The 24,955-nt window shown below is 36.4% G+C and overlaps 1 protein-coding gene across 7 annotated transcripts in view; it reads left to right on the forward strand.

Moving 5' to 3' along the window:
- LOC113507599 (serine/threonine-protein kinase Genghis Khan) overlaps positions 1 to 24,955 on the forward strand; it is a 52,362-nt gene that overhangs the window by 16,859 nt on the left and 10,548 nt on the right. For 2 of the 7 annotated variants that reach the window (XM_026890449.1, XM_026890450.1), the window contains exons 15-36: positions 409 to 526; positions 961 to 1,070; positions 1,557 to 1,688; positions 2,127 to 2,240; positions 2,732 to 2,866; positions 3,373 to 3,474; positions 3,991 to 4,104; positions 6,547 to 6,672; positions 7,219 to 7,332; positions 8,227 to 8,329; positions 8,909 to 9,140; positions 9,581 to 9,613; positions 11,154 to 11,272; positions 18,767 to 18,870; positions 19,508 to 19,555; positions 20,147 to 20,266; positions 20,632 to 20,736; positions 21,184 to 21,354; positions 22,498 to 22,592; positions 22,946 to 23,072; positions 23,625 to 23,765; positions 24,246 to 24,453. In XM_026890449.1, coding sequence (XP_026746250.1) covers positions 409 to 526; positions 961 to 1,070; positions 1,557 to 1,688; positions 2,127 to 2,240; positions 2,732 to 2,866; positions 3,373 to 3,474; positions 3,991 to 4,104; positions 6,547 to 6,672; positions 7,219 to 7,332; positions 8,227 to 8,329; positions 8,909 to 9,140; positions 9,581 to 9,613; positions 11,154 to 11,272; positions 18,767 to 18,870; positions 19,508 to 19,555; positions 20,147 to 20,266; positions 20,632 to 20,736; positions 21,184 to 21,354; positions 22,498 to 22,592; positions 22,946 to 23,072; positions 23,625 to 23,765; positions 24,246 to 24,453 — 2,671 coding nt within the window. The remainder of the gene's footprint in view (positions 1 to 408; positions 527 to 960; positions 1,071 to 1,556; positions 1,689 to 2,126; positions 2,241 to 2,731; positions 2,867 to 3,372; positions 3,475 to 3,990; positions 4,105 to 6,546; positions 6,673 to 7,218; positions 7,333 to 8,226; positions 8,330 to 8,908; positions 9,141 to 9,580; positions 9,614 to 11,153; positions 11,273 to 18,766; positions 18,871 to 19,507; positions 19,556 to 20,146; positions 20,267 to 20,631; positions 20,737 to 21,183; positions 21,355 to 22,497; positions 22,593 to 22,945; positions 23,073 to 23,624; positions 23,766 to 24,245; positions 24,454 to 24,955) is intronic. The other 5 variants (XM_026890451.1, XM_026890452.1, XM_026890454.1 and 2 more) reach the window with 5 other exon arrangements.

The following is a 24,955-nucleotide window of genomic DNA, read 5'->3' on the forward strand; positions in this document are numbered from 1 at the left end:
ACGGGGGGCACGCTACACTTAAGTACAACACCTATTGGCAAAAATATATTAACAGATTTAAAAAAATCGTTTTTAAATGTCACTCCATAAATTTTTTTTCAAAATCGTTCCAGTCGGTTTTACAGTAGTAAATTGCATTGTCATCCGGTTTGAAGCTACCCTGAAAATTTCAACCTGCTAGCTTATCGGAAAGTTCCTCAAAATGTAGTTGCGAAAATTCAACCAGAACGACAACAATAAAAGAAGTTAGGGTTTAAAACGTGGGAAAATGGATAATCATTTGCGTGAGACTTTTAAACAAAATGTACCATGGATACTCTACTACAACAGTCAGACGATTTTTATTCAACCCTTGAAACTTTATTCAATCTCAGACATATTTTCCATAATATTTTCTTCATCCGTCAGGCACCATCTAATGCGGGCGACCGCGCGGCATTAAAGGCCTTGGAACGTGAGAACGCGCTGCTGGCGCAGACCATCGCAGAGTTACGGGCAGGCGGGGCCGCCGTACACATGGGCAGCGGTCAGTACTTATATATTATGCTACTGTATCATAAACAAATGTGAGTTGAGCTCATTACGCCAAACCGACTTGAGCGTGTCGTGACGCGGGTTCAATCGCGTAGGGCAAGCGTTAGTGTGATCATCGAATGCTTGTCCTGAGTCTAGGTGTCTTGTGCATTTTAATGTGATAAACCCCCTTCGACATAGGGATTGAGTTTCTAAATGAGCTCCCTTCTCGTTAAAGTTACGGTACCTTTGAACAGTTTTTAAACGTCGAAAATGACAAAAACAGACAGCATTGTAATTCGCCCTAACCTTTTACTTCTTACTAAAAGCTCTAGCTGTTGAGTTTACCAAAGCAGGATACTAAAGAACAGAAGTTCCAAAAAATAAGGGATAAACTTCGTATCTATCGAACTGTCGTGAAAATAATTTGTAAACTACTTTTTACAGATGAACTAATACAACTGAAGGATGAACTGGCAACACTATCAAAGAGGAATTCGGACCTCGAGGCGCAAGTCAGGTGTTACGAACAACTCAACACTGGTATTACAACACAGGTTGGTTTTTAAATTACAATAATAGTTTTATTCAAGTATCTGTCAATAGGAATGTAAAGGTAGACCCCCACAAAAACTTCGGCTGATGGTTAATGCCGCCGGAGCAGAGTGCTTTAAACATTGAATCTATTTTTTGTATCCAGACCATTGGCCCTTGGAAGAAGGCTTCCTCAAAATTTTTCTACCAATCTCTATATTGGGCATTTGGAACCAGCCTATGCTATATGCGTTTTTATCGTCCTGCCACCACTTAACAGGTCGAAAACGTCGACTTCTATCCGCTAGCTACCACTGTGTGGTAACATTTTCCCAGCTGTTATCGACCCACTCAATCTTGTCTATTAATATTATTGTTGCGCCAAGTTCTTTCAACAGCAATTTGTTGCCACTGCCTTCCTGCCAGCCTTGAAGACTACCACTTGACCTCTGTCAGTTACGCAGTCTAATACAAATAATCAAATTTAACAACCACATAATTGCCACCAGGATATGCCAGCGACACCGCAGGAGATGGCAACTCGTATTCGTGAAATGGAAGTCATTATACAAGCACTGAACCTCGAGAAGGAAGAACTGATGAAAGACAAAATTGACTCCACAGAGAAGCTTAGGTTGCAGGTTGGTTTAGACTTCATGGATATTAGTTTATTTTTAAAGTTTATTTATCCAATAGCTGGCTGGTTTTTCTAGTTAGTGGCCCTGACTGCTTTACCGGATTTCGTGGGTTCGATTCCCACTCAGGACAAATGTTTGTAGGATCAGCATGATCATTTGTTCTGTGTCTGGGTGTGATTTAGTTGTGTGTTTTTCAGTTGTGTAGTACTTATATACACAAGGTTAGAATAGATTTTTTATATTAATGTTAGGCTGTAACTTGCTTTTTTCAAATAAATTCGATTGTGATAATTAGCATATAATGTATTACAACATACCAACAATCGTAAATATCTTAAATTCCGCTTATGCACGCGTAATTGAATATATTTTTTTCTTGCGAATTCATATTTCTTTTATAAAAGTAAAGAGCATGTATCACAATATCATATATTTTTTCAGGACAAAGAACTGAAAGACGCGCTGTCGCAACGTAAGCTCGCGATGACTGAATATAACGAGGTTACTGAGCGACTGTCCGAACTGAGGCAGCAGAAACAGAAACTGTCGCGGCAGGTGAGCTAATGTGTATCTTATGTAGAGGGAATAAGGTCGTTGTTTGCGCGAGAAGAAGACGGTAGTATACAACGTCGTATGTTGAAATATTAAGCTTTAAAATAACGTCCATTTGACTTGTGTATATGAATCGTTTTACTATTAAATAGTTTACGTATGAATTAATTCTTAATATTAATGACAGAATCAGTCACTAGTGTAAAAGTATTTATATATCGGTAATATTCTTTTACAATTATAAGCATCCAAAAAATTATCGGGACAACTGATACCACCATCTTTCAAATTCTGTGTATACTACACCTCGGGCCAAATTTTATAGAACCCTGACAATTGGAGCAGATTGGAGAACGCATATAAAAAATACTGAGAACTCTTTATTGAAGTCTGTTTTAAAGTGGATATGTATGAAAGCATTCGCTCACACTCCCTCCCTAAAGTTGAGGTGTTTTTCTCCATGTATGTATTGACGTTGTCCAAATGTCTACCAGGTGCGCGACAAGGAGGAGGAGTTGGAGGTGGCGATGCAGAAGATAGACGCGCTGCGGCAGGACATCCGCCGCGCGGAGAAGGGCCGCCGCGAGCTGGAGGCCAGGGTCGACGCCGCCGTGGCCGAGGCTACCAAGGTGTGTTGGATAATACTAGCTGTAGCCCGCGTGCCCGCCTGCTACAAATCAAAACATCGGCATTGAAACCCATTCTATGTGTTAATTTTGACTATAAACTATTGTTCAATTACATTTTTTTATTTAAAAAAATCTCTATTTTCGATTGAATAGAAATTGGATTAAATTGTACACTATTGCTATTCGGATATGTATTTTTTATTTTGTCGCTCAAATATAAATTTGACAAATTATAGTGAATGGAACTCTCGTGTGACGTCACGATTGTGTATAAATTTTACAAAATCGTTACGTCACAACACCGTCTCCTTGACTTTAAACCAGTTTATCTTTGTCAAATTTTGTTATTCAGAAAAGGGAAGAAATGCGTGTCTGTTATTTTTTTATTATTTAACAGTAAGACTAATTAGTTTTTTTCTTTCTATACCCAATCGTCATCCCCATTATCATAGTTGTGTTGATATTATTTATGTAGCATGTTAAATGTCCTCGCGTTGTGTTTACAGGAGCGCAAGCTGCGCGAGGAGGGCTCGCGCGCGGCCCGCGGGGAGGGCGTCGCGCCGGCGGCTGACGTGGCCCGTCTGCAGGCCGAGGTCGACACGCTGGAGGTCAGATATACCTTCGTGGAGGGATACTAATGCCGTAATGCCGGAAATGTCGTATCCATTAGGATACGACAATGTTTTATATACTGGACAGATATAGAGACCGTATTGGTGCTGTTGGAAACATTCAATTATCTTCATTATCATCATCATTCCCCTGCCTTTATCCCAATTTATTATTAGGGGCGCAACATGTCTTATCCTTCCATACTTTTCTGTCTGACCTCATCTTAAAGTAACACTCTTTGCAGCCGTATCGTCTTACACACAATCTATCCATTGTTTGTTATAGAAAAGTTTAATATAAATGTAAAAATTATTCACTGAAGATCTATTATTTATAAATGGTAAGACTAAAAGGTTGGACTCACCAGTAAATGCAGTAAACGAAAAAATAGAGATAAAGTTTCTCAACAGTAATTATTTTCACATACTTTCTCACAAAAAACTTACTTAAAAAATAAAACGATATCGTACACACAAAAAGGCGTTATATTCAACAATATTTTTTCAATATAGATGCAGTACAAGGAATCGTTAGCCCAGCAGCAGGCCCGGTTCGCGGCTGAGTTGGCCGCGCTTAACGACCAGCTGCAAGAAGGCGACGCTTTACGTAACGTTCTCAATAGAGAGGTAATAAGCTTATGCAAAAATATAATAAACTATCTGTTGCCAGCGGCTCCGCCCGCTAAAATCAAAGATCCCACTGAACTATACAATTTCAGTAAAAACTATCCAGCCTATAAACTGTCTGTAAGTCTGTTCCGTTCCAATGTTTTTTCATAAAAGAATAACAAAAATTCATCCATACTTACAATTACTCGCGTTTATAATGTTAGTAGGATCAAATGTAATTAAAATATAACAAATGCATTGCTAACTTTTGTTTAGTTTAGTCTTATCTCTTGTCTGTAATCACATGTTATTAATATATCCTATATATATATCCTGGGACAACTCACACACGGTTATCTGATCCCAAGCTAAGCAGAGCTTGTGTTATGGTAACCAGACAACTGATAAACTTACTTATATATTTCTAAATACATACATAATATAGATAAATTACACCCAGACACAGAACAAATGATCGTGCTCATCACACAAACATTTGTTCTGGGTGGGAATCGAACCCACGACCTCCGGTATAGCAGTCAGGGTCACTCACCACTAGACCAACAGGCCAGTCAAAGTTACATATTAGTTGAATTACATGAAATTAAATGGGCATGTTGTACTTCTCCCTCCAATTTTCACCTTGTGTGACGCGTTGCAGATTCCATCATCGTAAAGGACAAATAGTTATGTACAAGTACATAGTGTGATCTACGAATGTTTGTTTCAAGTATTTGTGCCACATTGTATTGATCCGTGTATTTGTGACTCCCTCCACCCTTCTTAGACTTCCCATTGACTTGCTTACTGCGGAATTCGATGTTATTTTTAATTATTATCTTGCCCTATAATCAGGGACCGGCCGGATACTCATTGAAAGGGTTTTTGAAGGGGTTTTTTTAAGCGCTTCAAGAAAAAACCCTATGACATATGTTACACCTTCGAACGGATTACTGTAACACTGTTCCGAACAGGTTACCCTTTACTACCCTGTAACACTGTAACAGGGTAACCCACTCCAACCTAAGACAATGCAATATGCACTCTTTATCATAGACATTAGTTTGAAAATAGTATAACCACGAGCGCACGTGACATCTTACCGCCCAGCGGCGCCATTGTTGCATTTACCGAGCGACTTGTAAACATGGAATAAAAATCATTGTGGATATGATCTTACAGTTTAATTTTGCTTGTCGCACTTTTCAAACGTTGTGATATATATTTTTCGTGTCTATACTTGTAGACCAGGGTCGATAATTTTTAAAACCAAAAAAAAAAATAGTAGGATGAAACCCATTAGAAAAGGAGGGGAATATTATAAAAATGAAAGGAAAAATAATTTACGGGTGATCTGAGGTCGGGAAGGGGGTGGGAGTGACGTTTAAAGAGTAAAAAACGGTTTTTATCGATTTCCGGCAAAACTAAAATTCGTATCGAAAAAAGTCAAATGGCAAAGTTCTAAAAGAAAAAGATCTTTTCACATAACCTCAAAATTTATGTGAAAAATCTAAAAAACCAAGATTGTGGATTTTTATTTTTATCTTTTACAAAAATTTATTTTTGTAACGAAATTTGGTGAAAACTTACTTTTTTGTGTCCCAAATACGCTGTAATTTATTTGATTAAAAATATTTATTTTTTCACCTTATTTTGAATTAATATAAAAAAAACACTCTAATTTTCAATCGAAAATTCACCCGTCAAATCTTCTCAGAAAATGCAAAAAATGAAAAAAAACTTGTATTCGATTTTTTTTTAAATTATTATAAATAATTTCATCTAAAAAATTTGATCTCATTTTGTGTTCAATAGACCAATAATCGAGGAAGGTTTTAGGCTAGGTATATAAAATTACGCTGCAACTAATAGGAGCGAAGATTTAATGGAAAATGTGGCAAATACGGGGAAAAATATTAATCTTCGAGGGCTTTCGTTCAAAAATTCCTAACTTATATCTTCTAACCACGCGGACGAAGTCGCGGGCAACAGCTAGTTACCTATATGACGTTTCGCGCGTAGGTAGTTTGTCCGAGAGGCGCGAGTCGCGGCGCGACGCGTCGGCGATAGAAGAAAATCAGCTGTAGTCTTAGTAAAGCAATGAGGGGCCGCTAGGGTGCAAGTATGCAGCTCAAGTTTAGTGGGTAATTCAGGGTAACACGAATAAAAGCCTTTCGTGAAGGTAACCACTTCAAAGGGTTAAGTTATTGAAGGGGTTAACCCCTTCACGTGGTTACCATAATGAAGGTGTTAACCATTTCGCTGGGTTTCGAGGATGTAACTCGAACAAAAGGTAACACTGCGATATGAGTTACCCCGTGTACGGGTTACCCTGTCAAACGGCTTAACTCTAAAGTGGGGTTGTCCGGTCCCTGCCTATAATGCCGCCTTTGAGACACGCGAAACGTAAACAACAACGCTTTATTCCTCTACTCACATTATAACATTTTCCATTTACAGCTGCAAACATCGAAGGAGAAGCTAGAAAGCCGTCGTCTCGAACAGCTGAGCGACAGCGAGGACAAACAGATGCTCATCAACGAGAACCGCAAGCTGGCGAAGGACCTCGACGCTGTGAATAACAAAGTCTATACCTTTATTAACACTATTATTATAGTTATAGGTCCTTTATTAACGTACCTAGACCTTTGTTAGGGATTGAAACTTGTTTCTTAAAGATGAAATTTAAATATTTCGACTGATATTGCCAGATTAGGCTTTCTTTGTGATAATCTGTGGGGGGAATAAATAAGACCCAAGTAATTTATTTGAGGACAGTGTCTGGCTTGACACTCTTGTTTTCATGGTTTTTTAGTTAACTATGCTCAAGCCTAATGCAGATAAATTAGTAAACAAGAGTATAGTACTCTTGTTTAGTATTCAACAAAAAAATCCAGAAATATACATACGTGAGATGGGAAGAGTCTATCGGCTTGAAGTGGGTCATTTATGAGCTGGTTTTAATAAACTAGATGGCCATCTACGGGCGTATGAACGCCAAAATACCAAATAGAAGCTGAAGCGGTCGCCATGGCAAAATCGGTCGAATTGATTGATTGATTCATATTAAACTGTAATTTACTTAAAATAAATTTAAGAGCGTGTAGAAATATAAATTCTCTTTGTCACCAGCTCGCTGAAAACGGTAGAAGATGGCAAGCGGAGAGGAGACAGATGGAGATTGAGTTGGAAGAGTTGAGAGCGAAGAGAGATACCATGCAGCACTGGGAGACACAGGTCAGTGATGTAAGTTTACACAACCTTGTTATTCATATTCTAAGTAGTTTGAGTGATACTCGGGTGTGAGTTGAATGTTCGTGAAAACCGCGAAACAAGGATTAAATTCCTTTCTGGAAAGGAGAAGGGAGTCGTTTCTTAAAAAGACAAAATATGCTGACGCCAGATGTGAGCTTCGTGATACAAAATCACCGCGGTGTTGCGTCGTTTGTACCTTTTGGTCTAAGAGGCCGTGGACGCCAGACCTACGTTATTTTATAAAAGCTGAAACTTTGTCAGCAGATGCTCCAACATAGGTAAGAACAATGGCTAATAATAACTGAACTGAACAATAAAATGAACAATAACTTTTATAAAATAACATAGGTCTGGGGTCCACGGGCTTTTACTCTAATATGGCTACTTCATAGCTTATCCTGTTGATTTGTGTAGTGTACGCGACGTGGCTCGGGTTCGATCCTCGTATAGGTCGAGGTGAATACTTTTCAGTCTTAGTGTCTTGTGGTGTGATTTGAATGTTTTTTACAACAAATTGAAGCCTTTATTGCATAATGTAACTTCAAAATAGATATAGTAAAGGCTCTTAGTGATTTTTCCTTGTTGTGAAACCCGCACGACACAGTTATTAAAATTGTACTGTGTAAAATGTAAAAATAAAAAAATAATATTTAGAATTTAATTGAATGTTTATTATAATTAATAATGTTTGCACAGTCACAACCAAGATTAAAGTGTATCCACAAATAGCCCCAAAATTAGTTTATGCTCAAAATTGCACCTACTCCCTGGCACATACAAGTCAAAACTTAATATTCAGCGAAATACCGCTATATGTACTCATCCATAGAGTTGATATATCACTATCATGATTTTCTTAAACCACTGTCTTGTACTGTTCATTAGATAGCCGACATCATCCGATGGGTGGCTGATGAGAAGGAGGCTCGCGGCTACCTGCAGGCCCTCGCTACTAAGATGACTGAGGAATTGGAGTATCTTAAACATGGTGAGTTATGACGTTAAAGTGTTATTATTGGTTAATGAGAGATTATTGTGAGAAGTGTCGATTGTGGTGTCTGGCTGACCTTGGTCTATATTTCATTAAGTATATTATATGAGGGGTCGTGGGGTATGCCGACCTAAAGGATGGTCGATATATACTATCTTATTTTGTAGAATTTGATTTGATAATTAATTCAAGTATGTATGCATTCATTCTTTTTCACAATATTGGGTCAGGATGCTATGCTGTGGAGTTTGTGGTGACGTTTTTTTTTACAGCTAAAGCTTTTGAAGGGTGGGTGATTCGGGGTGCTGCCTATGTAATGATTCTTTGATAGTTAAAAAAGGCTTCTTCGTAGGCTAACTTGAATAAATGGATTTTGGTTTTTTAAAGGTTAATGATTTGATGTTTTTTTTAACTATTCAATCGACCAACTCAGACTGTCGGGTTCATTTATCACGCATATTTATCGGGATATTTGGATCCAACTAGTCTTTAATCATGAGCTGACGTAGCGGCATGGTCGAGAGTCGGACTGTATTTTGTGTTCCAACACATTACATATAATGTTTGTATGTACAGCGAGCGCGTCCCGCTCGTCGCTGGTGGTCCCTGCGAGCGCGGGCGCGGCGGCGGGCGCGGCGGTCCCGGACGCGCGCGGCGCCACGGGCGGCTGGCGCAACCGGCGCTCGCAGAAGCTGGACAAGATGGAGATCCTCACGCTGCAGTCCTCGCTGCACTCCGAGATACAGGCCAAGCAGGCCGTGGGCGAGGAGCTCAGCCGCACGCGCGCAGAGCTGCTCGCCAGCCAGAGGTACGCACGCAGTTATACGCACATGTTAATACAGGTTGAAGGGAAACGTGGGCTGACGTATGCTATCCGGGATTCTACCAAAAAAAACATTTGCTCTCCTGTAGGAATATTTGTATTCCTATGACACGTGACAAAGAAAAATATTGTATTTTCACACGGTATTATATGGTCTCTAAAATAATAATTATGATTTTAAACTCCTCCTTCTGACTCTAGATTTAGTAAGACATAAATACATACATACAAAAGAAAAAAGTAAGAGTTTGACAGATAAACGGAAAGCTCTTAAAAATGATCAGAAAGCTTTATCAGGAAAACACTTAAATACAAATTGGTATTTTATTTTTAATGTCAGGATCCAAGAACACCAAGTTTCAACATAGGCATCCTGCCAAAATCCTTAAAAAAAACTATAACTACAATGCTTATTATGTCTCTAGTTACATTCCGTCATCGAGTCGCGACCCACCCAAGTAAGCTTACTGTGTTTTGACCAATTTGACTGCGCCGTACAAAGCGTGAGTTCAAACTAATGGTTTCAATGGCATGGTCGTTATATGTACACTTTCATTAAGAAAGAAATTGCAATTACATTAAAATACTCAATACTTTAAAAGCAATCAAGTATTGAGTCATGTTCTATTCATATTCCATAGCTGAAGACTGTTTTATGGTATTCAGGCTTGTTTAGATGAGGGATAAATATCGTAAGAGTTGTATTACATTGTGGTGTTACTGTTCTGTATCATATGTGATATATCATCACCATTTTTGAAGTTTTGATAGCCTGTAAAGAAAACCAGAAAGACTGTAAAGTTGAAGGTCTGGAGTTTGGTGCATCCCAAGGCACGCACTGACTATTGAAAATAAATATCGCAGCTTCCGTGTTTTGGAAGGCACGTAAAAATGTGGGTTCTGAGCCTGATCTCTCAAGCGAGAGTAAGGGAAGAGAGGCAGACCTGTGTTGTCGGTCGGTCAAGACATTATTATTATCATCGCCAGCAATGTATTACAACTCTATCCATATTTCTCGTTTTCTCTAAATGTGACTTCAGACGTACATTTAGTTCACTAAAATTCCGTCTTCATAAAGACGGTCATTTGTCAATAGCACAGGAAAAATCAATAAAACGTTATCTTGATGAAGCTAAACATAAGCAAAGGATCTATGTGAATTTATCATGCTCGAAATAGTTGTATCAATGCATTGGTTTGTTTATATTTGTGTTAGGATTTTTTAACAACAATACATTTCATTAAAAACTTTATTCAATTGTTAGAAACTATTTATTCCATTGGTTCTCCAGTCATTTGCTCATGTGTGTGATTATTGTCCGTTTTCGTGAATGGAATAACTCATGGAATTTATATCTATATGAATATATATTTATATGGAATTTACAAATAAACTTGATTCATACAAACCAAAACAAGACCACAGAAATCAAGATAACAAATTAATCTTGATTGATCGAATGATTTTTTTGGGTTAATGTTAATTTGCCTTTAATTAATGTTTTGTAAATCCAAGTTATTAACAGAATTAAATCCGTCAAGGTTTTGAGGTTTTGAGTTTAAAAAAAATAACTGATGATGCAATTTTGTTTAGTAATCCGTTTAATTTGATTTCAAATTAAGTCGATCATTTATGTGAACACGAAATTACTTTACGATATTCCTATTACTTCTTATGTAATTATTTACTACCATATATACCATACATACATTACAATTTCTTCTCAAAGATAACCTCCTTCATTCCGCATAGAAAACAACTTACGCGCGCCAAAGATATGCTTTTGTACTTATTTAATACGTCACCAATTGAGCCAACCAATCAACTTGCTCTAGAGGGCCCCGCTCTACCTGTCCACTAGAAGCAAACTCCTCAAAACTTCCTGAAAACTTGAACACTAACATTTATTTTGACACACGGTTTCTATAAGGCGTTATCTTTTCTTCCTAACCGTCAACACCAAATCAACCCTTTCTAACCTCACCCATTAACCACAGGGAGTTAATCGAGACCCGCCAGCGGTTAGACTCGCTCGCCCACGACATGAAACGCAAAGAGCAGCACATCAGAGACATGCAGGCGCGACTCGACGCCCCGCACCAGCCCGGCAACTCCTGTGAGTATATATACACTTTATATTATGAATACGCACTTATATGGTATCAGTAGAATTAGTTGAGAACAAAGATATTGATGAGGAAATTGTCTTTGACGTCCCTTTCGGGGTAAGCAATGCCTAGATATATATTTAAGTCTCGTCAAATAGTGTTATGACGCGCTGAAGCTAACTGTATAGGTCTGTTCAAAGCAGAGATCTTGTGCTTTTTGAGTTTGATAGAAAATTGTCGTGTTGGTGATTATTATCTATTTTGGCGGTTTTCAAGTAATATAAGTTCCACGATAAACAACTACATCAGTTTGTTTCACTAGTAATAAACGGAACAGAAGGTTACATACATCCATACATACAAACTTTAGCGTTTATAATGTGAGTAGGACTATGCTATTCTCCTTTTAAACCAAGAAAACGTTAATATCTCTATTTACTTCCTCTCCGTGATTATTTTATACTCTAAAAGTTGATCTTTAGTGACGTACAGGGTGTTTTGAGTTAGTTTTAACTGGGTATATTATGCTACGGTATGAGTATATTGTGCTAGGGTTTATGTAGTTAGAAGTAGCTAAAAGTAAACTGTGGGTTACCTTCGTAGTCGGTTATACACGCTTGTAGCAGTTAACAACAGTAGTTTAGTACGATATTTAAATGGGATTCTGCTAGACTTTTTCTCGGTTTAGTTAGTCTGCTTACCCCGCTTGTGATGTTCATGTTTTGATTTATTTATTTAGGTTTTCATGAGTTTCAGATTACTTACTTATTTTGCTGTATGTATATTATGTTACTTTGTAGCTTAACTATGTTTAAGGCACAATATAGCACTATGAATATATTACAACAGGCACGTGCAAAAAAAAATATATATAAACGACATTTTCAGCACAATTCTATATATAAATAAATATGTTTATTTAGTGCACCATTTCTTTTTGTTTTCGTTACATGTTACCGCACATTCCCACCCAATACACATACGAAACTTATCCGTGACGTCACTCTATTCACGTCGATTACCGCACTTTTATCGGCAACGGAATCTTGGCTCCCACCACAAAGTCCAACGTCGTCCGCGACGAAAAAAACGGAAATAAACGAACGGACTGCACAACACTATTTTATTAAAAAAAACAAACGTGTGAATATGGACTCTAATTGTGTGTTGAAATTGGAACTGTGATTTGATATTCCAAAAAAAAAACTATATTTATTGGTTTTCGAAATTTTAAAATTCGGAAATGACGTTTTCTTTTTAATAATGTTTGTTAACGAACATGTATTATCTGTGGCATTTAATGTGTTTTTTTCTAATTGCGTTTAACGCGCTCTTTCGTTTTGTTGTATACTTTGTATTGTATTGGTTGTATTTTGTGTACTTTACTGTGCTGTTGATATCTTGTATGACAGTTCGAACGTGGTTGAGACGTAATATACCACTGTTTATAGGCGTGACGTCATGTATATGGGGTGTCGCTATACTTATATATCACCAGATATACGTTTGATACGTAATGTGGGGATGGTTTCTATAGCTACGAGGTTTATGATATTCATTACAATTATATACTTTTGGGTATTTTTTTTCTCAATTTTCAATAGAGTTACTGGCATCCCGATAAAGAAAAACATCGTGTGGAAACCTGGATTCCAAACATTCGAATCTGAAATCGCCCTTAGTGAGCTAGCGTGGTGCTCACAATGCTCAACCCTTCTCTAATAGTGGGACGTATACAAGCTGGTATTATTATTGGTATATTAGAATTTGTGCCCACCTAGAGTTTTACTGACTTACACCTTGTATTTCTTTGGAAGTTTTAAACTTGCTCTATTTAAAAAAAAACAATGTTTTTATAACATATTATAATCGAACTCGTAGCTATAAAATACCATTCCTAATTAATCTTAACAAATAATTTTGACAGTAATGCACAAAACAGAAATATTTATCAGAAATGAATTACAAATTGATATTGAATTACGCATATAATATTGTACTGCTCAAAATTATATTCTAAATAATTTTGTTTACAATTTTTATACTCAGCTTTTATTTATTCATAGTCAATTCTTAATTTTATTTAATCTCGCCAAAGTATATTCATTTTCTAGTCTTGGATAATTAGTCTAGTCGAAATCTATGATTGCCAAAGATTTTAATTAAAATATATCGATAACTCGTCCGTTCGAACTAGTCATTATAATCGAATCGGTTTTTATGTATGTGTGTTGGTCTAAGTGATCTCTTTCATTGGTTGAGAGTAAGGGAATAGGGCAGTGGGAGATCCAGGCATTTTGGTTTTAGAACTAGATTTAACATCACTAAACGGAACGTAACCTAACATGAGTTCAAAAATTTATCCTGATTAGGTCAGATTTCTAGACAGACGGGCCAACTGTAATCTAACTACAAATTTCAGCTCAAGTACAGTTTGAATGCAGTTGAATCGAAGGCCTTAGGCCTTCGACCTTAGGCCTCGAGGGCCTTAATTATATTGAAGCTAATGTCTCTATTATTCTTGTCTGGCCTATATTGTCCCCCTCTTGGACAAAGACCGAACCCCAATCCTTTTTCCCTGTCGTACCTGCGACACTTTGAACCAGCCTTCGCTGTATGCTACTGTCTGTATTCTAAGATTTAGACTTATTCAGACGTTTTTGGAAGAGATCTTAATTCCCGAATTCATATCCTCTGGATCTGCCACTAAAATAAAAATATGCCTCTAATGGCAATACAAAAGAGAACAGACGGAGAGATTGGCCAAGTTAAAGAAAAAAGTGTAAATTGAGAACGCGTGTAAATTCAAAAGTGCTTGTTTGTTGCGATGCTTTAATGCTTAAATAATATATTTGGAAAACGCCTTTTAAAATTAGATCTAGTTGTAGAAAAGAAAATTGAGTTGCCTAGCACGAATCTAAAAGGGTTTTATATTGACTGGTATGCATTTTAAGTCACAAATACCGAAGTTATTATTTGAACCGACTCCAAAAACGAGGTTTTTTATCAATTTTATTTTTGACACGTTTTTTTTGCTACCACACACTGTTTTTTTTTAATCTGTCCGATCGATTACCAAAGATATTGACAGCACAATAAAAGGGTTTTTTCTTTTATTTATTGCTTAGTTTAAGTTTTTCTAGTAGATCAGTTGTAGAATCTCATTAAGTTTTTTTTTATTATGTTTGATTTGTAGACCGTACATGACAGGAAAAGATTTAAAAAAATATCTAAATCAATTAATAACTATGACGTTAATTAATTTCTAATACAGTAATTAAATATTTTATCAACGTATCATAAATACGTATAAATATTTATTTTTGTGTACGGTCTGCAAATTCAACAAACGAATCTCTTTTTTTTATTTGCGTTTTAATTTTCTTTTCGTTTTTAATTATTTAAGTTATTGTCAGTACATTTATTCTGCATTTAACGTGTCTTTTTATGTTAACTGTTAGGTTTAATGTAACTCGGTGCATAACTGTACTTGTCGATACCTTTGTACAGTGTTTGTACATAACTTATTAAAAGTTCTGTTTTAATTATTACTTTTGTTATTATTTTTACTGTATTTTTTTGTGGTAGTAATTGGGTTTTGTTTTAGTGTGTTGAAGTACTAAAGGCATTTATTATATTGTTTGTTCTGATTAATTTTAAAGCGATATTTATTTACGATTAATTTGATCGATTCGCACTTGGTAAAATTATTTTTCATATCAATTTATTTGAATGTTTCAAATGACAAGTCTATGTAAAATAGTTTTGTTACTTATGAAGGGGTCAAAAGTGGCTCCAAACTTTTCGTATAACAAACACGGTGCTGCAAGTCTGATACGCTTCCACGTGTCTAAACTTAAGTATTATTTAAAAGCTAAATATTTTCTTTATATGTAAGCCTGCCTTTCGTTCTTCAACATACTGTACAACTGGGTAGAAATGGGATAGCTGTAGTCCTTAACAAAACATCTACAATCCACAACTTTAATAATCCAACAGCTAAACTTTTCGGCCTTACATTCAAAATTGATCTTAATAACAATACAATTAAAACACAAAGTTGTGCGCAAGCAGCGAGGCAAGGATCGGCGAAATCGTCAACGTATTGGAGCGGCAAGGAAGAGAATGGTTCGTTTATTATATTAGCTAAACATCCTATTTAGTAGTAGATCATCGTATGTGACTGTTAGTGGTGGACTAATGCGAATATAACTGCAAAAATTGTATTAACTTGCTATTCAAAAACAATATGACGTGTGAAACAGTTGGATCTGATTGCTATGCCTGTTACTATTTATCGTTTTATTCGAAAGTGTCAGTAAGAGTTAAATAGAATAAAAAAAATACTGACAAATGACGTCACAGAGACCCTACCATGACTTCTTAATGTAATATTATCATAGTTGAGGAATCGTGACCGCGCAATACACAGCTTAGATTGGCATCTCTCTTCCACACCCATCATTAATTAAAGACGGGGTGATAGGCCTCCAGGGCAAAGACAGAACAAATCCTCTAATTACTATACCTCCTGGGCAAAGACAGACAATTGCTATATAAACTTATTCGTTTTGTCTTAAGTCCTTATTCAGCTCTAGTTAAAATTATTTTTACTTTTATATTCGCACTCGTCCATACCTAGACTGTGTGTTATTTTGTCCCTGTAACACTATCTGTTGTTATTTTCGAAGCTTTGCTGTGAATAACGTGTTGTTTTTTTTTTCCAAAACTTAAAAACCCTCTTTGGGAAACTGGCTTTACGGTATTTTTTGGTTGAATATTGTAAAAATGTTTGTTATTTAACTTTTCTAATTGTATATTCTGTTTTTGGGGTTTTTAATTTCTTTCTTTTTTTTCTAACCGTACGGTTTAAGGTTTTTTGTATATTCTTGATACTTGAACTATAACGACAGATATTGTTTTTTATATGAAGGTGTAAGTTTTTAGTATTTGTGCTGCGTACGTAGTTTTCTATCAAGTAGTTTCATTTTGTCTAAGTGGCGTCCATTGTAAATATGAGCAAGTGTCGAGGAAAAAAAAATACTATTTCAATTAATATATCACTGTTTTGTGGGTCTCAATATTTATTTAAATTGTTACTTTAATATGTATTTTATTATATTTTACTTCTTTAAGTATCAAGACGTTTTCATCGCATTATTTTACAGGAATCAATAACGTTAAGGTAGTTTATTTCGTATAAGCAAGAAAATAATGTTGACTCCAAAACAGTGATTTGAACTAAATTATTTAAAGTTTTGAAGCAATATGAAACGATCCTTCTAATGCAAATCGCTTTGCTTTTGCTTGAGCTTGTTGCGGTGGCATGGATGTGACGAAAACAATTCTAAAACGGTTAGTACACAGTGGCTTGATAACTTACCACTGAGACATCCAATGCGAACAATCCACAAAAATACAAACATAATATAAATGTTTCGAAATAGCAACTTTGCTACTATGGAATCAAACTCCATATAGACTATAAAAGTACTTTTATATACTGCAAGTCTTCATGTACTCTAAGCTTTATATTAGAATTGATTCAGGCCATTGTGTACTAAGGCCGTTTTTATCACTTTACAACCATCATAATTCTATTTAAAGGAGGTATAAAACAAAATAGAGATTATGAAGACCAAATGTAGGTGATTGATTCACATAAACACTAATCACAGGAATTGAGTTTAGTTCTTCATGTTGATATCATTATCATCATCAGCCTGTCCTTTGTTGGATATGAAGAGGCCATAATACATGAAATACTAATTATTCTAATGCAAATTTATAGATTAAACTCTCATAGCAACCAAGGCCTTAAGAAAAGAACCTCTTTAAAACGGATCTATGTTGGTTTTAAATAATACATCATTCTTGTTCTCCTACAATCCATTCACCACATAACGCCCTGAGCGATTGGTTTTTCCTCTAACACTTGTTTGTATACGCACATAGGTATTTTGACTAATCTGTTTTTTTTTTATTTTATTGTAAACCTCCTTTGTACATCAGTTTTTTTTGTTTTGTAATCTTTTTACGTCAGCACACGAGGGCATTTATCATACTGTTCCCGTACAGTTTGTTTCAGTAATTTAGTTTTTATTTTAAAGGTTTTTCCGAGTTGCGACTAAGACATATTTATAAAAAAGTCTCTTATTACTTTTAACATGTATATTTTGGTACTTTTGAGTGTCAAAACTTGGGCGCTATGGTAAAAATTTTGGGTTATTAACATGTGCCAAAATATATTGGTTAATTTCAAATAAAATTGACTATATTTAATCTTAAAAAATCGCGTATGACGTGCGGCTAGTGTAATTGAAATATTTATACTATAGGTAACACCAGGGCTCAGTTTCTGCTATTCACAATGGCCGATGAATGAATGGAAAATGGTTTAAACTATTGGATAACACTATTAGTATTCTTCTAAGCATTTGGCTAAAACAATAATTGGAAATTCATCGTTTTAACCGTGAATGTTCCGCCTCGTACCGAATTTCTAATTGTGCTGGAAAAATGCTTACGAGAATTTAACTTCCATTCTTTCATAGGCCATTGTAAATAGTAGAATCAGATCCCAGGTGTCCAAATTTCGCGTTCTGTCTAAGGTGTATATTTTACCTATACCTCTACATATTTAATTACCGTGTCCGTCCATGTTTCGAAGCAGGCTTTTGTCTCGTGTGCTGAAGCTAATAGTTTGTACAGCGTCAATTGTAAGCGTCCAATCGCATGTCATAGTCCCGGTCTTGCACTGACTAAAATGTGTTCGTGTACAGTCGGCCACAAAAGTGTGACGAAAAAACAGATTCATTTGTCCTGTCTTGCCTAATAATAAATATTTTGAAATTGTTATATGGCGTAGATCTGGGTACTTAGTTGATTTCCTATTTCATCCACCCTCGTGTTTTGGTCAGTTATTATAATCGTGTTCGGTAGTTTTGACAACAGAAAATTATCAGACTTCCAAAAGCCAGGGGTTAGTATGTAGTTTCAACAAAATTTGGATTAAAGTCTGCTAAAATCAAATTTACACAATGCTTGTATTAAAATAAATTAATAACACTTTTGTGCTCGACTATACTCTAATTATCTAATAGTTGTAACGTTTTTAATTACTTTTTGTGAACGTGGTTTGGGTTGGGATTGGTTTATGTGTTTTTTATTTTATTATTATATCATAAAATTACATCTTAATAATATATAATATTTTATTAATAAGACTTTTTTATTGAGAAAGTATTGGTCTAGTGTTTTATTTTCCATGTAAATTATAATTAAGATTTATTTCATGACGTCATTATATTTTTAATGAGTAAAAGAGATGGTACTATCTTTCTATACACCCTGTATACTTTATTTAATAGATCATTATCGCATTCAAGTCTTTGTAACTATGTATTACCAAATTCAATCAAAAATGTACTTTACAAGTAAAATAAAACACTAGATCATACAAAATCATATAAAATATACTTAAATATGTTCTCAAATTTCAGTCTTGGACCGGCCGCCGTCACAAATGAGCTACCTAGACCAATTCCTAAAGGAAGCGCCTACGGAACGACACTACGATAATGTGGCTTCTATCAATGAACAGAAGGTAAGTTTTACATTGACACGATCATCTAATTTAATGCTTTTTTTTTGTTATTCGTCTCATTTTCATCATTTAATTTTTTGTTGAAATGTTTTCCAATTATATTCCTTCTTGTTTAACTCAAAGAGTGTACCACGACCACTTGAATTGTGTAAATGGGAGTACTTTGACTAAAATAAAAAATACAATAAGAAAGTAAGATTGTTGAAGTTGTGAATGTAAGATAACGAATACCAGGTGAAAATTGGCGTCCTGTTTTCATAGTGGATATTTGAAACAAAAAATCAAATTAGTCTCTAAGGTTGATTTTTAAAGAATATTTGATGTCTTTGTGTACAGAAAAGTGTTGCGAGTTCCACACGCATTTGAGTGGGTTTCTACTGATTTTAAACATTTTGTAAAAGTTGGAATACATTTCAAAGCTTTATTTTGTGACTAATTTTAAGGTGACAGTTTTATTTTATTATAACACTATATTTTTATGATTTTACAGAAGATAGAAAAAACAATGAATGTTTATATTTAATTTTTAAATACTGTCTTCGAATATTTGATTAAAATACAGTGTTATAATAATAATTATAAAAGCTTATTATTTTTATTTGGCCATTTTGTTTTTGGTTATCCGTTACTCGCACAGATGTCGCCGCACTACCGTTACAGAAACCAGCATTGTTGCAATGCAAAGGTATTTCATGTTTTTATTTTTGTTTTATTATTTATCTTTAATTTTGTAAATATAAATATCGTCTTCTCACCATCATATTCCATTACTAATTAGCAATTCGTCAGCAATAATTTTACAAAATTTGCTTTTCATTTGTTGTTGTTTTGATATTCCAAAACAGGAGAGACTTGTAAAAGTCGATACTTGTGTTATCTTTAATGGTGGTGGAAACACAAGAGGTGTTTGTACTGTTAAGTTTTATGAAACATTTTCTTGCATTATTTCTCTAACAAAATATTTTACTAAATCTCTGTGAGAGACGTGCACGAAAATAGTCAAAAAGTTTCATCATATTCAAACTGAATAAATTGCAATTACCAAGCTATGTTATACTATAATATAACGCCAGCCTATAAATATCCCACTTAGACTTCTTTCCCCGCGCGCAAGTATTCCTTATTGCAGAAGATTTATACAAAAATAATACAACATATGGATACAAGACCAAATTCTCCCTTGTATTGCACTTTGAACTGTATCCTAACAGAAATAAGGTAGTTTTTTGGGGTGTTAAGTTAATTAACACCTATTGAATACAATTTGTCCGTTCAGTTGATGTACGGGTCGCAGCAGTCGGCGGCGTTGAGTGGCTCCGTGGAGTTGCAAGACGAGCTGGAGCCTCGGGCCTCGTCGCCGGCCTCCAGTAAAAGTTCGCCGAGTGAAATGTCCACTGTGAGTTTTTTTATCAATAATTAAGTTTACTTATTGGTAGATTTCATCTTTAATAAGTCTTCAGCTCAATTTCTAGTGTTTTGTTAGGGTATCGTACTATAGAAACGGTAAAAACAGAACCCTATTTCAACTGTCTGTCACGAACAGTGGAAGCTAGACAATTGAATATTTTGATTATGTATTATGATGTCTGTGTCAATAACTAAAGATCAAGTTTAAGCAAATAACCATTGCTTATGGTAAAAAAATAGTTGCCCAAGCTGTTTTTTAGACTATTTTTTGGTTAACCATCTTTAAGACATCTAAAACATTCATTTAGTATAAAGATGATAAAAACGATTAAGATGATGTATGTTTTGTCACAGGATCCATCATTAGGTCCCTCCGTGCCGGGCAAGCAGAAGGTTCACCAGTTCTTGGTGCGAACTTTCAGTAGTCCAACGAAATGCAATCACTGTACGTCGCTCATGGTAAGTATTAAGCTAGCACTTACTCTATATTATTTAATGGCGTTTCATTCGTTGTATAACTTCATAAGAAGAGTCCTCTCAGACCTCTTTAAAAGAATGCACGGAAATACAGCTCCAAACATCCAGAGGCCTCAACGTTTAATGAATTAATAATTAACTTAGTTGAAAAGGGTTTTGGCTTATATATAGGTCATAAATTTCATAAACTGTATGTACTACCCAGCGGTTCGGCTTTAAAACTACGTGAGGGTCGGTAAATTTCTCACGTACGTATTGCTAGTCACCTTGTAGAGGGATAACTATGGGAAGAATCATTTGTACGTTCTGAAAGCGCGAGGGTAATGTGATGTGTGGACGTTTTGGCTGACATTGAATGCGTTTTATGAGTTTTCTATACAAAAATACTTGTCTATTCTTGTCAATATAACAGTATATTTGTTGCAACAGATCGGTCTCACCCGCCAAGGCGTGGTGTGCGAGACGTGCGGGCTGGCGGTGCACACGTGGTGCTGCGCGCGCGTGGCGCCGCGCTGCCCGCTGCCCGCCGAGCGCTCGCGCCGCCCGCTCGGCATCGACCCCGCGCGCGGCCAGGGCACCGCCTACGAGGGATACGTCAAGGTAGGCCGCCCGGAGGCAGTGGTCAGATAGCCAGGGATAGTAGCTGACGGAGAGACCGAGCCAGCCTTCAGTCCGAAGTCTTCAGTCCTAAACAATCCAATAATTTTGCGTGACTGGCTTGGTTGTACGTATTGTTGGTGATTGTTTGTTTTTATGTAATGGGTATTTAATACAAAATAAAACTATGTGTTGAGAGAAAGACAAATAGTTGTTGGAGAAAATAACAGCGGCCATCAGAAGCATAGATGTCGACGGAACAGGGACTATGGGGCAGTTCCTATGTATAGTTTAGGCAGCGAGAGGCACGTATATGGTCGGGTGACACAAATCAAGAAAGATCCCTAGTGAACGATCTGTTGGTAATTGGCAAAGTAGATTATAGAATATTTGAAAAAAAAAATCTGTTTGGTCCGTCAGACAGATTTCCAAAGTATATTGATACGTTTTTTTGTTTAATCTCGTAAAATTAAAATGAAAAAAATACAGTGATTTGAAATATCGTGTGACTTCACTTGCAAGAGATGTTACTAGATGGTACTACTACCATACATATTTAAGATTAAGTCAAATACCCGGTTATGCCATTCCTTTGTTTAAACTAGATGGCGTTAGACGTTAGTAAGTATTAAAACCTCTATCTTCAAACACAATATGCGGTATGGTATCGATCTTTCGACTATTTTATAATTCATACCCCAACCCTTAAATAGATATCACTGCACCTCCATGCTATAATATCGATCGCCCTACTGACTTATTAATTGAAGACTTTGACGCAAGTTGCGGCTAAACCATAAATAATAAAACGCATCGATTTGTATCGGAGGTTACGCCATGCCTTATTGCATACAAAGACTTTGCTTTGTATTCAGTTGTAGGCTGACTTTGTAGCGTGATAGACCTTAAAATATTGTTTATTTGTGCATCTTTTTGAAATGTTTATGGAGTCTGATTAATAATTTACTTGTTTTAAAAAGTCTACTAGATATTTCTTTCCGAAATATTAAAAAAAAAACCTGCATCTAAATTCGTAATAAATTACAAGGAAACGTATCCAGTTGTCTAATGAATTGCAAAGAAAAAAATTCTTCTTAGTCCTTGTAAAGATTGTGTAAACTAAAGCGATGTATTCGTTACACGTAGGTACCGAAACCGGGTGGCGTGAAGAAAGGCTGGATGAGACAGTTCGTGGTCGTTTGCGACTTCAAACTGTTTCTTTACGACATATCACAAGACAGGTTAGTGTTGTTATTTCTTTTGAGTATCGATTTTTATTGTAATTGTTGAGATTATGTAACAAGACAAAAAAAAACTATCAAACATGTTAAATGTATTGAAGATAACAACAGGCACACATTAAAAAATGCAATAATAAGACGGTTTTTTATTTGAAAAAAAAAAAAGAACATTCCTGACTTTTGAGCCGCGGGGGATTTCATGAACATTGGAGTCACTTGTGAAACATGCGCCGTAGCGGCAATTTCTAATGTGTGCTAGCTTTTAGGCTAGGCTATTGCGTCAAAAGAATCCGTATTGTTTCTGTATTATCCTAAATAATTTTATTCTAACTAACTAAAGCAATTGTACACAGAAACGCGTTACCATCGGTATGCGTGAGTCAAGTTCTAGACATGCGCGATCCAGAGTTCAGCGTGGCTTCAGTCAAGGAGTCGGACGTCATACACGCCAGCAAAAGGGACATACCTTGTATATTTAGGGTGAGTTTATGATACACTTTCTGTTTTATAGGCTATTTGTATGTTGATATCATTCTAAAAATAATTTTATTTGCACCTTCACAGTACTTTAACAATGGATATACATTTGAATAGCGAAAATAAATACTTCACATAACTTTTATGTTAACAACGTTATTTAACTGTAACTGTAACATAATGATTAGGTGCAAACCGTTACATTGATGTGATAATTTGTGACATTCAATTAATTAGTGTCCAAGTAAGCTTAATTTTCATTCTAGATATACATTGTGAATTTTGCATTAACTTTCAAGATAAACATTGTGAACTTGTCTGTAACATGGAAATGAACACATGTTGTTCCATAGAAAGTTAAAGTATACTTTTGGACCTTTTGGGATCCATCTTTCATTATCATCATCATCATCTCAGTCTATAGCGGTCCACTGCTGGACACAGGCCTCTCTATACGTTCTCCAGGGCGACCGGTTCATAGCCACCATCCATCATTACACTATAGTAACTAATCTCTTTGCATATAAATCACTATAGTTACTAATCTCTGTATAGATATCAACGTCACAACTAGAAGGCGGCAAGCGATCACACACGCTAATGCTGGCCGAGTCAGAATCGGAAAAGACGAAATGGGTGGTCGCGCTCAGCGAACTGCATAGGATACTCAAGAGAAACAACTTGCCGGACAAATGTGTAAGTATTTATATATTATAATGAAGTATTGTGAGATTTGCTGATGTGAAAATGTTTAATACCGTGATATTGCAGTTTCCAGCGTTAATACTGCTTTCTTTGAGGGTATTCTTTTATAAAATACTATTTGAATTTTGTATCACAACATTAATCAAAGAAAAAACAAGATCCTCCGTGTTTAGGAAGGCACGTTAAATTGTGGGTCCCGACTGTTATTCCTACATCTTTGACAGTCGTTTCAGGTAGTCAGAAACTTGAAAGTCTGACAACCAGTCTAACCAAGGGGTATCGTGTTGCCCAGGTAACTGGGTTGAGGAGGTCAGATAGGCAGTCGCTCCTTGTAAAACACTGGTACTCAGCTGAATCCGGTTAGACTGGAAGCCGACCCCAACATAGTTGGGAAAAATCTAGACCGATGATGAGGTAGTAAATAGTGCACATGGTCTCAAGGCCATCCTGACGCTGAGTGTCACTGTGCAGGTATACGCGGCGTGCGTGCTGCTGGACACGACGGCGGCGGCGGCGGTGCGCAACGCGCTGTGCGCGTGCGTGCTGGAGCGGGGCCGCGTGTGCATCGGCGGCGAGGCGGGGCTGGCGCTCGTGGACCTGGAGCGCGCCGAGCTCACGCCGCGCCGCGCGCACGCGCCCGTCGCCACCATCGCCTACGTGCCGCACGAGCAGCTGCTAGGTGAGGGGGTAGAGCCTTATCATACTAGCGGTTTGGAACGAACGGGGCGTTAACGAACACGCAGCTTCGTCGTTAACTGATAATGTATCTTCCCCAATTCATCGATGCTTTAGTTTACGTCTTGTGTTGCTCGGATTACATTTTTGTAATAGATGCCAATGAAGCGGGTAGCTTCCAATTGATATTGAAATAAATGAATTATATCTTCAAATTTTTCTAACAAAGCCTGTTGTTTCCAGAATCAAAACTGACTTGTTTTTTTCATGCATACGCGTCAATGTCAAAAAATCTGCAAATATCAGCGCAGCTTGTGTAATTCAAATTATATATTTATTACAGCTATTAGTGAAATTTGATATTCAAGAAGACGTCCCGTGAGCAGCAGAAAAACAAAATGTGCCGTTCGATCTCGGTGAATGCCAACGGATTTCGTTGCTTTCGCAATACTTGGAAATCCTTTGATATTCACCGGAATTGCGCGGCGCAATACATCGTGAAACTT

Source organism: Trichoplusia ni, unplaced genomic scaffold (genome assembly GCF_003590095.1).
Source record: "Trichoplusia ni isolate ovarian cell line Hi5 unplaced genomic scaffold, tn1 tig00002950, whole genome shotgun sequence".
NCBI lineage: Eukaryota > Metazoa > Arthropoda > Insecta > Lepidoptera > Noctuidae > Trichoplusia > Trichoplusia ni.